This window comes from Lepus europaeus, chromosome 12 (genome assembly GCF_033115175.1).
Source record: "Lepus europaeus isolate LE1 chromosome 12, mLepTim1.pri, whole genome shotgun sequence".
NCBI classification, from domain to species: domain Eukaryota; kingdom Metazoa; phylum Chordata; class Mammalia; order Lagomorpha; family Leporidae; genus Lepus; species Lepus europaeus.
The window spans coordinates 18,155,947-18,170,853 of NC_084838.1; the positions used below are offsets into that span (position 1 = coordinate 18,155,947).

General features: G+C 44.2%; 1 protein-coding gene across 1 annotated transcript in view; it reads right to left on the minus strand.

Annotated features, from left to right (window-relative positions):
- PAPPA (pappalysin 1) overlaps positions 1–14,907 on the minus strand; it is a 268,195-nt gene that overhangs the window by 211,203 nt on the left and 42,085 nt on the right. The window contains exon 2 of the mRNA XM_062207691.1: positions 13,298–14,360. Coding sequence (XP_062063675.1) covers positions 13,298–14,360 — 1,063 coding nt within the window. The remainder of the gene's footprint in view (positions 1–13,297; positions 14,361–14,907) is intronic.

Consider the following 14,907-nt stretch of genomic DNA (forward strand, 5'->3'; position numbering starts at 1 on the left):
ATGCTGAAAGGCAGAATCACATGTGCCCTGTTGAATGTGCAGTGTTGTACTCCAGCACCTTGTACTATGCCTGGCATATAGTTTATAGACACATACATATGCACTCTCAAACACACCATCACAAACTTTTGAATGAACAGTCACTTCTCTAATCTCTTTACTTGGAGTTCTACAATCTCTGTTTTGATAGCCTCAGGGACACAGAGTTCATTTATTTTCAGAGCAATCATTAAGGCATGAGGAACCTCTTGCTGAATAATAAAGTACAGTAATTGAAATGTGATATTGTGGTCAGAAGTCCTAATGTGACAATCTCGTGGCAAACCATTGCTTTCATAACAGAATCATGGCGTTCAAGGGTCCACAGTATTCTCTTCCCACCATCTCACTTCTTCTATGGAACATCAAAATCACAATCAATAAATAATACAACTGACCACATTGAGTGCAATACACACAGCTCACCAACAGTCCTGTGGCTTATTTTATGTATGAAACACAATTAAACAAAGACAAGTCACATCTATACTATAAGTAGTAACATTCATGGAAGCCTGTAGTTTGATCTTAGTTTCAGACATGTAGGTCATATAATGCATGTGAATACTAAACACTAAGCTTGAGAAAGATTGATCAAGAAGTATATCATCATCAAATGTATCAAAATGGCAACACCTGGATGTTAGCCTGGATCACAGCTCCATAAAATCATCACCTAACTTAAGGCAAATATCATGTTTACTTGAAGTTAGAACAATAGAAGCACCACAGTAGGTGTAGATATCTGTAGATGACCTAACACAAGTCTAACGACTTTTCCAAACTTTTGACTTTCATGGGTTAAAATGGACATAGCTCTTAGAGAGTTATGTGACAATCAATGAATTCAAGTGTGCCGACATGATGCTGGAAAGTATGACACTGTTATGTCAGGCTATGGAAAGCAGAATTAAATTCAGATTGATTTTTGTGACAGAATGGCAAGTTCAAAGCTCCAGGGAATGAAAATAGCACACAGGCAGACTCCTCAAGTATAGCGTACCATCACTAGGCCACTCAGATCTGAGTAATGTGAGTAGGGCTTTCTCCTTCATTGCTACACTGAAACACTGTACCCAGTTAGATGTATGGACTGGTACAACCTTTGGAGACAGAGATTCTGTCTTATTTTTCTGGCTATCCCCAGAGCTAATGCAAGGCTTTATTTGTTCCTTTTAAGTATATCAAGTTCTCCATTGGTACTCTAGCTCTAGTCCCCTCAAGCTTGGAGCCAGGATTACCATTGTCTGTTCTGAGAATATATGAATAGGAAAACAGTTCAGAGTTGTCACATTTTACAAAAAAAGAATTTGAAGTAAGAGAAGGGAAGTGGCTTATTCCATGCTGACCATTAAGTGACTGGAATAATTCAGTGACTTCCTTATGCTTGGTCAAACCACAAGCAAACTATGTTTTTCTACCATGGATCCTCATGGGAAAGGGATCTCCTTGTGTCTCTTCTTCCCTCTGCAAGATTCTGAGATACTTTGTGCTTCTGTGGAGTTATAGTCACCATTGCCTTCCGTGGTCTTAAAAATAGTTCAGTAGTCAAAAGTCAAACTCAAGGCTAAGAGCTGTGGTTGGCCACCTGAACTCACAAAAGTCTGAAATCACAAACATCAGTAGCTTGAAATGGAGACAGTACTTCCCCCATGCTCAACTCATCGCCAGCAGATTGCTAAAACAACCAAGACCACACAGCAGAGAAGCAAAAGAGTAAAGAGAAAGATAGAAAGCACACTCCCAACCCCCAAAAGAATCCCAGGAAAACATGAGCCTGGTCTACTTATACAAACAAAATGTGAACAAAACATGTTGCTGTTCACACGCCAGTTTTTGTGTTTCCAGAAAGTGAGAGCAGAGGTGTGGAGGTTCCCTCTCAGGAGATGGAAAACTGCCCAGTTGTGAGTTTGAAGGAACAAGCTGAGCTGTAATTGATTTAGAGAAATGTATTTCACTAAAACAAAATGTACTGCTGTCTGTCAGTTCAACCCTCCCACACACCTGCACTGGCTTTGTTTTCTAACCTGGAAGGGAATTTAACCAAGTGTGGAGGCTGTCTTGAGTGGTCTGGGTCACTAGCAGTAGGAAAGGGAGAACAAGGGTGCTGAATATATCAAACATAGGGTGGAGAAACCCAGCTGCTTCTTGCTAAGACCTTCCAAAGGATACCCAGTGCTCTTGCCCATCCATCCAGGGAATGGGTACTGGGAATGCACATCAAGGAAAGGAGGGCAGAGGGAGCATGATGAGGGCATGCTCCCCGGCGTTTCCTCCAAAGTTCCCTAACACTTGCTTGCCAATTTTGAGGATATGGGGTGTTCCAGGCCAGGAGAGAACTTGCTCAGTGTGTTCCTAAGCACCTCATGGACACCTCTTCATCTTCTGGTTCTTTTCCTATTAGCTCACCATTCAATGAGTTCCAACTAGGGATCTCAGACATGCCTTTGCTTCTTGCTGAAAAAGCACAATCTTAGTGTGGCATGCTGTTCATCCCTTGGGAAAATGAATACATTAGCATTTCAACTCTATATGGCTTTTTTTTTTTTTTTTGACAGGCAGAGTGGATAGTGAGAGAGAGAGACAGAGAGAAAGGTCTTCCTTTTTGCCATTGCCGTTGGTTCACCCTCCAATGGCCGCTGCGGACTGTGCATCTCGCTGATCCGAAGCCAGGAGCCAGGTGCCTCCTCCTGGTCTCCCATGGGGTGCAGGGCCCAAGGACTTGGGCCATCCTCCACTGCCTTCCCGGGCCATAGCAGAGAGCTGGCCTGGAAGAGGGGCAACCGGGACAGAATCCAGCGCCCCAACCGGGACTAGAACCTGGTGTGCCTGCACCGCAAGACGGAGGATTAGCCTGTTAAGCCACGGCGCCGGCCTCTATATGGCTTTTGAAATCTAATTTTTTAAAAGTAAAGATGGAATGTGTGAGAGTGAAAATAAATGGACTCTTGATAATAGAGTGATTGATTAGGTCATCTTTGACTCTTTCTCCAGCCCAGTGAGTGGGCTCAGGTTTGAGAAGTGGCTAGGAAGTCAGAGACATGGGATATAAGAGGTCAGAAGACTTCAGAGAGAAGGGAAATCCCCAAACAACAATGTCGATAACAAGTGCTATTTTTCAGTGCTTTCGATGTACCAAGTATTGTTCTAAAAGGTTGACTATGTATTATTTTGTCAAATCCTCTAAAGCACTCAGTGCAGTCGACTGTTACTTTCATTCTTGACCTCACAGAACAGGCAAATGAGTCTTTGCCAAAGGCTGAGACTTGTGCAAGGTCACAAGCTCTACTGAAATACATCCTGTCTCCAAAACTTTTATTCTTATTTATTTGCTTGACTGCACTGATCCTCCACCACTTCTTATAGGCCACTGCTGTGAACACCTTATTAGCCTCATCTTTAGGGGTCATGAACAATTCTTCACTTGATTCCAGTCATCCCTAAATTCTACTCTCAAAGATCAAGGTGGCATGGGCACAAGGTTCCTGGCTAGAACATATGAGTCAAAGTGTACTTTGTTCAGAAGAAAAAAGTGTAAAGGAAAACCAGGCTCAATAGGAGAAAATAGGACCACATGTATAAATATGCCTGGATATGTCTCTTTGTGTATCAACACTGAAGCAGACATGAGGGCTGAAGAGGGTCAAAAACTCCAGTGGCTTCAACCAAACTGGCCCCTCCTCCATGTGATTAATCCCAACACTGCCTGGGATGGTTCCATGAGGAAACATGTCCTCTAACACAATCAGACATTTGGGTCATTTTAAAAATAAACTAGTGAGCAAACTCAATAAGTTGATATTCTATGTGATCTTTATTTAAAAATACCAATTCTGTGACCAGTTCTAAGGGGGAACAAAAAGAGCTAGTATTTTAAGAATGAGTATAATCTGGGTAAAGCTCTCAATTTGTATATTGCAGTTTCATCCAGGCCTTTTTTAAGAGGCTGGAGAAAGACAGTTTCATAAAACAAGGCTGACAGGGAGGTGATGGTATCCACGTGTGCATGTGAGAAGGGAGGGCACTTTGCTCCAGCACCTACTATGTGCCAGACACCAGAGACCAGGTGTTTCACACAGATGACTCTGGTTAAGTTTCATGATGTGCCACAGGATAGCTGTTATCACCCAATTTTTACAGATGAGAAACCGACAACTCTTACTGAGCAACATGCCAAGGTCAGACAGCTAGTGCATAGTGGAGCCAAAATTCAAACCCTGGTCAGTCTCCAACATGCATAATTTTTCCACTACACCAGGCCTGACTCCTGTTATTGCTTTAATGAATATTAGTCACGTTAAATAAACCCTGATATTCTGATTATAAAATTCCAAGCAGTTTCTCTTACATGATTACTGGAAAAGAATGAAGAAAGTTACTGAAAAAACAATGTCCCTTTCATCTGCATGCTGGTTAACTCTTCCCAGAACCCTTCCCTGGGATATTATTTTATGTGACCCTCATGGCCACATAAAACAATATGTGTTCCAGACAGTCAGATATTATTATCATTCCCTTTTGATAGATGTGGAAATGAAGGTTCAGTCAGATTAAAAGACTTACTCAAGATTGTATAGCTAAGAAACAGCCGAGTCAAAGCTAGGCTCTATTTCCCCTCAACTCCTCCACTCTAACTCAGTATGAGACTTTGAAGTCTATAACCTGAAGAACAATTCATGACACCGATCTGCATGGAGTCCAAACCAGACTTATCTTTTTTTACACACACACCGTCAACACTTTCCAACCTCAAGTCCCATGTCTGACCTGCAGAGGTAACTTTTCACTTTCAATATAAAGCATGCCCATGGTAGAAGCCTGTTTGCACCCCTTCTCTACCACTATACCTTTCCTAATTTTTCTAAACCACAGTGAGCTTGCCTTTTCTCATAATGCATATGGACCTTACAGTTTGTGTGGTTTACTTGGAAATTAGTCATCTCCCTTCTTGCCATTTCTTGAATGGCTGTGACAAAATGCCATTAAACCAGAGCATGCAAACTCTCTGAAACAAAAGTTCTGGAATCCTGGGCCTCTATAGCATTTACCACAGTGCTCTGGATACTAAGTGTCTTAACAAAGTATGGATGATGACTAAGAACATGACTATACTAAACATTACTTTGCCAGGTTCCAAAATGCCAGCTTCAAAGATTCTTAGGCAATGGCTATGCGACTGACATGGAACATGAGTAATGGAAGCAGGAGGTGAGCCTTGGTCTCAGCTTGGCCTCTGTCTTCCTGTGTGGCCAACATCAGTGCTAACCTCTTCTTGACAGCTTGATCTCTCCTCCACAGCAGGAGGAAGGCAGATCCAGCCTCTGCTCCTTTCAACTTTGAAATCTCTGATTCCATGCAACTTTTTCAGATATATATATAAGCATCTGGGGAGTATGAAGTATATATTCCATAAGATGATCCGATGAAAGAAGTAGGACACCTCACTTAATGGGCTCTGCACAGCAGCAGAGGAAGACACTGCGGAGAGTTGTAGCTGCCAGCTCTCTCTCTCTCTCTCTCTCTCTCTCTCTCTCTCTCTCTCTGCCTTTCCCTCTCTCTCTCTCTCTATAGTTCTGACTTTCAAAATGAATAAGTCTTTAAAAAAAAGAGACTTATTACTTCCCCTTTTGGAGATATCTAGCAATGTTAACATGGTGGTCCAAAACAACAATAAACCCCACAGTAACAAACATAGCAAAACCCAAAAGCTAACTTCAGGAAATGCCCTTTTTACATTTTGAATAATAATAGTAGTAGTGATGGTAATAATAATAATAAAGACAAAGAAAATGTCTCCTTAGGAGATAATGAGACAACATGGGTAGGGGAAGTTTCTGGTTTTCCCATCCTTTCTATTCCAAATGAATAGTTCTCTATGGACAAAGGTGAAGTTCACTTGATAGCGCCCAGGCTTGCAGTTTGGAGGGGTCCAAACAGGAACTCAGTGGGTTTGCTGCAATATCCTCTTACAGTAAAGTAGTTACATCCCAGAGTGTCAGCTATCCCTGGATTTCCTGACACTAGGACTTTCTATTAATATCTAGGTTTTCATTTCTATTATGAAAGGGCATGTGAAGTGCATTCTACTTGTGTGTAGACAACTCTGATGGCTGCATATGAAGTTCTGCCTACCTGACTCATCTCCACCACTGTAGAGAATCACCAAGACTCACCTGGAAAACTTTTTCTAAATGGCCACTTGCATAGAAAGGCTTTTACTGCTCATACAGACTACTCGTCCTGGCAGGTATTATGGACACTTCCTTCACATCAGTGTTGGCAATGGATGTTGAACTTGTCTGTCTTACCTGCTAGAAGGTGAGCTTCAAATTGGCAGTGATTGGGCTGATACAGAATGAGTATTCAACAAATGTTTACCAATTTGGGCCAGCGCTGTGGTGTAGTGGGTAAAGCTGCAGCCTGCAGTGCCAGTATCCCATATAGGCACTGGTTTGAGTCCTGGCAGCTCCACTTCCAATCCAGCACTCTGCTATGGCCTGGGAAAGCAGTAAAGGATGGCCCAAGTCCTTGGGACCTTATACCTGAGTGGGAGACCCAGAAGAAGCTCCTGGCTCCTGGCTTTGGATTGGCCCAGCTCTGGCTGTTGTGGCCATTTGGGGAGTGAACCAATGGATGGAAGACCTCTCTCTCTCTCCTTCTCTTTCTCTCTCTCTCTGCCTCTGCCTCTCTGCAGCTCTGCCTTCTAAATAAACAAATACATTAAAAAATAATTATCAAGACAAAGACATAGGAAATTAGAAACAAGGGAATCTGGGATGAGATGAGGGAAGGAAGGAGAGAGGGAGGATTAAATCTGCTATTAAAGTTTCCTGTGAGATACACTGTGGGTCTCCCTGCTCACAGTTTTGATTCCAGCCACACAGCTTAACTCCTTATTCTCCATGTCCTTCCTTACCCTAGTCCTTACCTTTCCTTATGCCCTTGCTATGCCCTTCCATTTGCATGTCCTGGCTTTCTCTGTGCTCTGAACACCCTCTGCTTACTCATCCACTTGCACTCTACCCTGCATTCTGCCCTAAGAAGGCTAGCCTCTATGAATGGCATCCATGAGATTCTTTGCCTTGTGACTTACAGTTTGGTACACCTAAAGGGAAGCACTGATGAGAGACTGGAAGGCAGAAGGGAGTGACAATACAGAATTTAGTCTCCTGGTCCTCTTCTGGTCAGGAGGCTGTAGGTTGGCTGTTTCCATCTGCTGAGGGGCCACAGCTGCTGCCAGGAAACCATCCCTATACAGCCACTGTCTTTGGGTTTCTAACCACTCCCTCTTCTTGCCTCTAGAGGCCATGGCTTCGGATCCGCCATGTATGGAAATGGCTCCCATAGTTGCCTGCACTAGAGTATAGGGGTAGCTCTTGTTGGTTGTACTAAACAATGCTGCCTAAATGAATGCAAATAGCCTCTCCTTCAAAACAGCACCCCCTTCAACTCTCCTCTCATTCTGTTTGAAAGAGCTATCTGCTTCCTGCCAAGACCTTGACTGATGCAGTCTGCATCTCTACCTCGCAATAGGCTGCCTATTCCTGGATGCCCACTCAATTTCTGCCTCCTCCAGCTGGTTTGCCTTGCTTTCCTTTGTCAGAATAAATCCTGCTCTTTGGGACTCTTGCCTCACTTTGTGTTTCTAGACCCTCAGTTTAGGGTTTCTTCTGTTTGTGTATGACTTTCTCAGTAAGGGGGAAGAACATCAATGGTGCAGAACATGACCAAATCATTACAACACTCCCAGTGAATAGTAGAGGGACTGGTGGATGTAGATATGCCCAATAAATGCCTATTAGAGAGAAGAGAAACAGTCACTATGTAGCTTCCTAAAAGGACACGGAAAGAGATCAGTGAAAAGTTGGGTTGTGCAGTGCTCAATCTGAACAACTCCATCAGTGTTATAACCCCAGCTATAGCTTCACTGTGCATAGTCATCAGCATTGATTGCATAGCTTTGGTAACGGTGAGCTCCCTCACCCACAGAGAAACACTCTCCAGAAGGACTCTACTTACTGGAAATGTAATCTTCCGTTACTCAGTTCAAAGCTACCTCCTGTAATTGCAACAGTCTGATTCCAGCCAAAGCTTGGAAAGTATATAGAATCACTCAGCTCTTTGTTCCACAAGATAAGTCTTCAAAGATGTGAAGTGCATGCATCATGATCCTGTGGTCTTGGTCCTGTGAGAATCTTCTCTCCCAGGCTAAGCATATTTGAATGGTTACATGACACAGCTCTCAGACCCTCACTGGCATAGCCTCCTCCAACAATCTCCATTGGCTGACCTGATCAGTGCCTCTCAAAAAAGACACCCACTGCCAGTGTAGCTCTGATAGTTCTGAAGTGGCTCATGGAAACCCAAGGCCATTATCCAATTCTCTTCCAAACTCCCCCACTCAGCACTTCACAAACTCCCCCACTTGCTGGGAATGAGACAGCAAGGACAGAATGTGAGGAAGCCAGAGTTTGTGGCTGACAAAAATGTCAGGGAGGTGCTGGGGAACTGAGTCACAGCAGGATAACTAGGGGTCAGAAATCTGGAGCCTCGGCCGGCTCACTAGGCTAATCCTCCGCCTTGCGGCGCCGGCATACCGGGTTCTAGTCCCGGTCGGGGCACCGATCCTGTCCCGGTTGCCCCTCTTCCAGGCCAGCTCTCTGCTGTGGCCCGGGAGTGCAGTGGAGGATGGCCCAAGAGCTTGGGCCCTGCACCCCAAGGAAGACCAGGAGAAGCACCTGGCTCCTGCCATCGGATCAGCGCGGTGCGCTGGCCGCAGCGCGCCAACCGCGGCAGCCATTGGAGGGTGAACCAACGGCAAAGGAAGACCTTTCTCTCTGTCTCTCTCTCTCTCACTGTCCACTCTGCCTGTCAAAAATAAAAAAATAAAAAAAAACAAAAACAAAACAAAAACAAAACAAAAACAAAAAAGAAATCTGGAGCCTCTACCACTAACAGGCTGTGTGAACTTTGGCCTCAATTTCCCTCTAGAAGAGATAAGGAGGTTGTACTGCACAATCTCTGCAGATGTTTCCATGTCTGCCAGTTGACACCATTTTGCTGTCTTCTGCAATGTCCCTGCTAGGACTGAGTACTTTTGTGCAACACACACATTCCTGAAAGCATGAGCCACCAGGCCCAAGGACCAGTAGGTACAAAATAAGAGGCTCAATGTGCCAAAAAGAGATGGTACTTCTTGGAGAGAATCTGCCAATTTGCCAAGTTGCACTACCTGTGGATCTTACTATACTCAAAGGAATCAAAGGAATAGCTACAGAAGTGGTCAGAATAATGAATTTTAACTGGTGCTACTCAAGGTGGGAACTCCACAACTGTTTCTTACTCCTCCATGGCAGAGTAAGTGTGGAAATGGAGAGTCAGCATGTGGAACCTTTTAGAGAACTTCGTGCTGCACCATTCCTGAGCCATTTCATGTTTACATCAATTCATTTTTGTTGCTGATATAGGTTTTCAAGGAATAGGAAAAAGCAAAACTAAAGTGGCCCTTTGCTATAGACTGAGAAGTAGTGATTTAAATACTGTCTTTATGCTTAAGAAAGATATGCACAGGGGCCGGTGCTGTGGCACAGTGGGTTAATGCCCTGGCCTGAAGCGCCGGCATCCCATATGGGCGCTGGTTCTAGTCTCGGCTGTTCCTCTTCCAATCCAGCTCTCTGCTATGGCCTGGGAAAGCGGTAGAGAATGGCCCAAGTCCTTGGGCCCCTGAACCCATGTGGGAGACCCAGAAGAAGCTCCTGGCTCCTGGCTTTGGATTGGCCCAGCTCTGGCCATTGCGGCCATCTGGGGAGTGAATCATCGGATGGAAGACCTCTCTCTCTGCCTCTCCTCTCTCTGTGTAACTCTGACTTTTAAATAAATAAATAAATCTTTTTTTTTAAAGAAAGATATACATAGATGATAGACAATAGAGTGACAAAATGAACCTTGGCTCTTTATTAAAAACAATCTAGATAATGTAAACCTTTTTTTCCTCCCTCCCTCCTTCCCTCCCTTCCTTCTTTCCCTCTTCGCTTACTCCCTCCTCTTTTTTGTTTAAAGTCACAAAGCATTTCTCTGCAACCTTCCACAGGTTTCTCTCTGCATATAGGAGTGCTGATTCGGCCAGAACCCAGTAACCCCTAGCCTCATCAGGAGACAGCATGGACTGATGGGGCTCATTCAGGGCACACAGCTTTCCCAGCCAGCAAATAAACAGGCCCTGGCATGAGTGGTCACAGTGCTGGCACAAGGCCGCTCACAGACATTCTGGGCATGCAGTCCCGTGACTTAGAAAAGAGGAGGGCTTTCGAGCCTGCCAGCATTGTCTGCTGATTGAGTGGTGTCTGGAACCTGGGGCCCCACAGCCTCTCCACACCAGCACGCCGCTCCACAAACCAACTACCCTTGATTCTGATCCAATCAAACTCATCTCTCTTCTCTCTAACCTCTGGTAAAACTACCCTGTCAGCCCTATCATTTAACTCTGCCTCTGACTGTTTTCAGGTTTAAAAACATCAGTAAGAGTTTTGGAGTCAGTAAGGCTGGGTTTAAATCCAAGCTATCTGCTTACTAGCAGGATGACCTTGGACAAATCCCTTTACCTATCTGAGTGCTGCATGTTCCTCAGCAAAATAGGGTTGAGGGCATTTGACAGGTGTTGTATAAACATTTGTTGCATGAATGAGTGAATGAGCAAATGAATGGATCTACAAATGGATGACTGACTCCCAGCTATGCCCCTCTTTCTCCGTGCCTACTCTGCCTGGGCTCATAGGTATCTTCAAAGAGGCTAGCTCAGTACACCACATGCTACACTGGTAATAGATTTGTTGCATTTGTGATTTAGCCTAATGGTGTTCCTGACCTGTGAACCTAGCTAAGTCACTTCACTCCCTAGGATTTTTCGCCCCTATCTTGTCTCTCTTGCCAAACTCTGGCAAAACCCAACGGAAAGAGCTACTAATGCACTGTGACCTTTCTCACATGGGCTGCTCATGTCTCTGCGCCAAGGTGAGAGTCCACGGCCTCTCCTAGAGCAAGGAGGCTGAGCTGACGTGCTTTCTGGCTTGCTGCCAAGCATGACAGTCTCCTGCCAGCATCGTCGTTCCCTTATACATAGGTATTTTTTCTGTGCACGGGAGCCCCTTGCTCTTTTGGGAGAGACATAAAGAGGACAGTCAGCAGAAAACCTGCAGAGCTTGGCAAATGTGCTCGAGCCATCAGCAAGTTCAGGGTCCTGTGTGGTGGACAGAATGGAAAAGTTCAATGTGAATCTGGGAAAAACAGGAAAATGGATGTTGACTGTCTCTCTGGTTGTTCCAGGTCCCACATCTAATGTAGTTCATTCCTGAGTTCACCTTTGGGTTACACTATGGGATTACTGGTTCTAGCTGACAGCTACAGCAGAGGCTAAGTGAGGCATTAGACCCTCTGCCTTGAGGGTCTCCTCCTCATCCCAAATCAATCTTGGATGTCTACATTTTACCTATTCCTTCTTAAAAATAAATTTTATTGTGTATATTTAAGGTATACAACCTGATGTTTTAGTAGACATATAGTAAAAGGGTTACTACTGTGAAACAAATTAACATATCCATCATCACGCATAATTACCCCTTTTTGTTAGTTTTCATGACAATAGCAACTAAAGCTCTCTCATTTAGCATAAATCTCAAATAAAATATAATGGTATTATCTGTAGCTCTCATGCACATTAGATTCCTAGACTTGTTCAATCACACTCCAAGTTATACCGTAAGTTACACCTATCCTTGAAGACCTGGCTCAAACGCCACCTATCTCAAAGGTATCTTTCTGATATATTTAAACTAAAAGTCAACTTCATCTCTCCTATCTCTTGTGGCACTCCCTAAACACCACACACTGTCTTTGTTACTCAAGGAACAATAAATGTACTTACTAAGAGTTAATTACATGCTTATTCTCACCATAGTAAGAGAAAGTACACTTTCTCAATCTCCAGAACAACTCAACAGAGCAGGTACTCTCATTATTCCCATGTTACAGATGAAGAAATAGCTTTTAAGAGTTCACAGAGTGAGGAGGTAGTAGATATGAGATCTGGGCTCGGGTTATCTGATTCCAGCTGACCCCAGTTTTGCCAGCAGTGCCCAACTGAACTTTCTGCAAAGAAGTTTTCCATATTGCTGTGTCCAGTAGGATAGCCATTAGCCCCATGTGGCTAGGTACTTGAAAACAGTTATCACAATGGAGTTTAAATTTTATTTAATTTTAACAGATTTAAGTGGAAACATCACATGTAGCCAGGGTCTATTATGTTGGACAATGCTGCCCTAGCCTGCTGGACTACATACAAGACACCAATACATCAAGCTCTGCTCATCTACACACTGTAAGCTCTGAGCCCTTTAAGACAAGGTTCTGAGTCTTCCTTCACAGCCCATAGTAGGTACTCATTAAATATTTTTAAAATGAATAGTGCTTGTAAGTGTTCCCCTTGATTACTTGAGTGATAGACTTGTCTCGGTCCTAAAGTCACTGCATGAACTGTAAAAATCCCAGAATCCCTATGGACTTCCACTGCCTTAGCTATAAAATGAGAGACATTCAAAGGAAATGAAAGCAGTACATGAAAGTACATGAAAATCAGAAATCAGTATCTGTACCACCATGTTTACTGCAGCTCAGTTCACAATAGCTAAGATATGGAATCAACCCAGATGTTCACTAACTGATGACTGGACAAAGAGTACTATTCAGCCATAAAAAAATAATGAAACCTTGTCTTTTGCGACAAATTGCATGCAAGTAGAAACCATCATACTTAGTGAAATAAGCCAGTCCCAAAAAGACAAATACTATATGTTTTCCTTGATCCGTAGTAATGAAAAGAGTAGTAAAAATATAATGTATAGGAGTGAAACTGACATTTTGAGATTCAATGATTGTTTAAAGTCCTTTTCTCTACTGTTGAGGAACAGTGTTTTTTACTTCTTACTATTTGTTGAACTCTTCACTTAGAGTAGGGTTAATCTTGTGAGTATAAAGTAAACTACAAGTAGATCATTGTAAAAATTAAGAGAGGGAATAACAGAGGAAGGAGGAGGAAGGGTGGGAGTGTGGGTGGGAGGGAGGGTAAGGGTGAGAAATATCACTATGTTCCTAAATCTGCATATATGAATTACATGAAATTTGTTTATGTTAAATAAAAAACATTAAAAATGAGGGACACTGACTTTACCTTTAAGTGGGAATATTTTGATGAAGATGGTCTTACCTGTGTGGAGAGTCGGGATCAAAGCAAGTCTTAGTGACATCAGTGATTTCGGGGTCGCAGCACTCTCCACCATCAAAGCTGAACCATTCATAATTGCAGTCCATGTCACACACACCATTCTGTTCATTCTTCATGAAACTGGGGTGGTGCAGGTGGCGGCAGTCCCCGCCATCATAACCCGTCAGTGTGTGGTTGCACTCGGGGTCACAGTTCTCATCCCCAATCTTGCTGATGTCACAGTTGGCCAGGATGAGGCGCTGGCGCAGGGAGGAGTTTCTCACCTCCAGCACCTCCAGCTCCCAGGAAATGTTGTAGTGCTTAAAGGCCTCAGCCAGCTGCTGGTGCTGGAAGTCCACCTGCTGGCGGCTCACCGTTGGGTTCTCATGGTTATCATCATAGAGGTTGACCACGCGGTAGCGTACCACCTTGGGCTGGCGGAAATTCGGGAGCTGGTTATAGTTTGCAATGACCTCTGCTTTGTCACATAGGGTCTGTCCACACAGAGGGGGCTCCAAATTTGTGTCCAGCAGGACGCCATGGGCATTGCTGATTTCCACATGGGGGCTGTTGCCATCCTTCATGGGGGACCAGGTGCGTTTCACATTGTCCCAGTTCTCCTGGAGGAGGAGTTCAGGTGCAGGAGTGTGGAAGCCATGGGATTCCATGTCTGACAGTATCTCCCTCTGAGTCCTGGCCACCTTCCATAGACTGAAGTGCTCGATGTAGCCCCGGTAGTTGTGACTTAGAGCACTGCCCCCCAACATGAGCACTTTGCACTTCTGGGTCAGGGGGCTGAAGATGCCACCCACCTGCTCCCCTGATGTTGCCACCTGGGCACCATTCACATAGAGCTTCATCAGCCGCCCATCATAGGTAGCAGCTAGGAATGCCCACTGTCCTGGCACATAGCTGCGATGGGCACTGATGGTGGTCACTTGCCGAGCACGGTCTGTCTTCAAGGAGAAAAAGTAGCGTGGGTCTCTGCTGCCTTGGTCACTGACGGTGTGAATGCCCATGACCCATCCTCGGTCACGCGAGGTATAAGAACATTTGTCATACAGCCCTATGTGACCCCAAAAGAGAAAAATGAATGAATAAAGGATGGAAGAAGATGGAGTTAAGTAATTTTACTCTGATAAAATTTGTATCAGGATGTTCTAGACTAGTGGTTTTCAAACTGCTCTGTGGAATCCCAACAGTTACCAATGGTGCCTCTGGGACCACCCCAAGGGAAGACAAAGTCTAAAGGAATTGACAGGACCAGTTGGTAGGTTTTGGAACATTCTTACCACCACTTTAATCCAAGTACTTTGACTTTTATTGATATGGAATATGGAGCACACAAAAAAGATTCTGTGGAATAGCACCTCAGCTAAAGAAAATGTAATAGGAACAGCAGTAATAATAAAGGCATGAAAACTAGTGGATTTGTAAGGCTTTTGGATGAGGAAGAAGGCTTTCTAATTAAGAGCATATTTGAGGGGCTGGTGCTGTGGCATAGTGGGTAAAGCTGCCGCCTGCAGTGCTGGCATCCCATATGCACACCAGTTCGAGTCCCAGCTGCTCTACTGCCACTCCAGCTCCTTGCTGTGGCCTGGGATAGCAGTAAA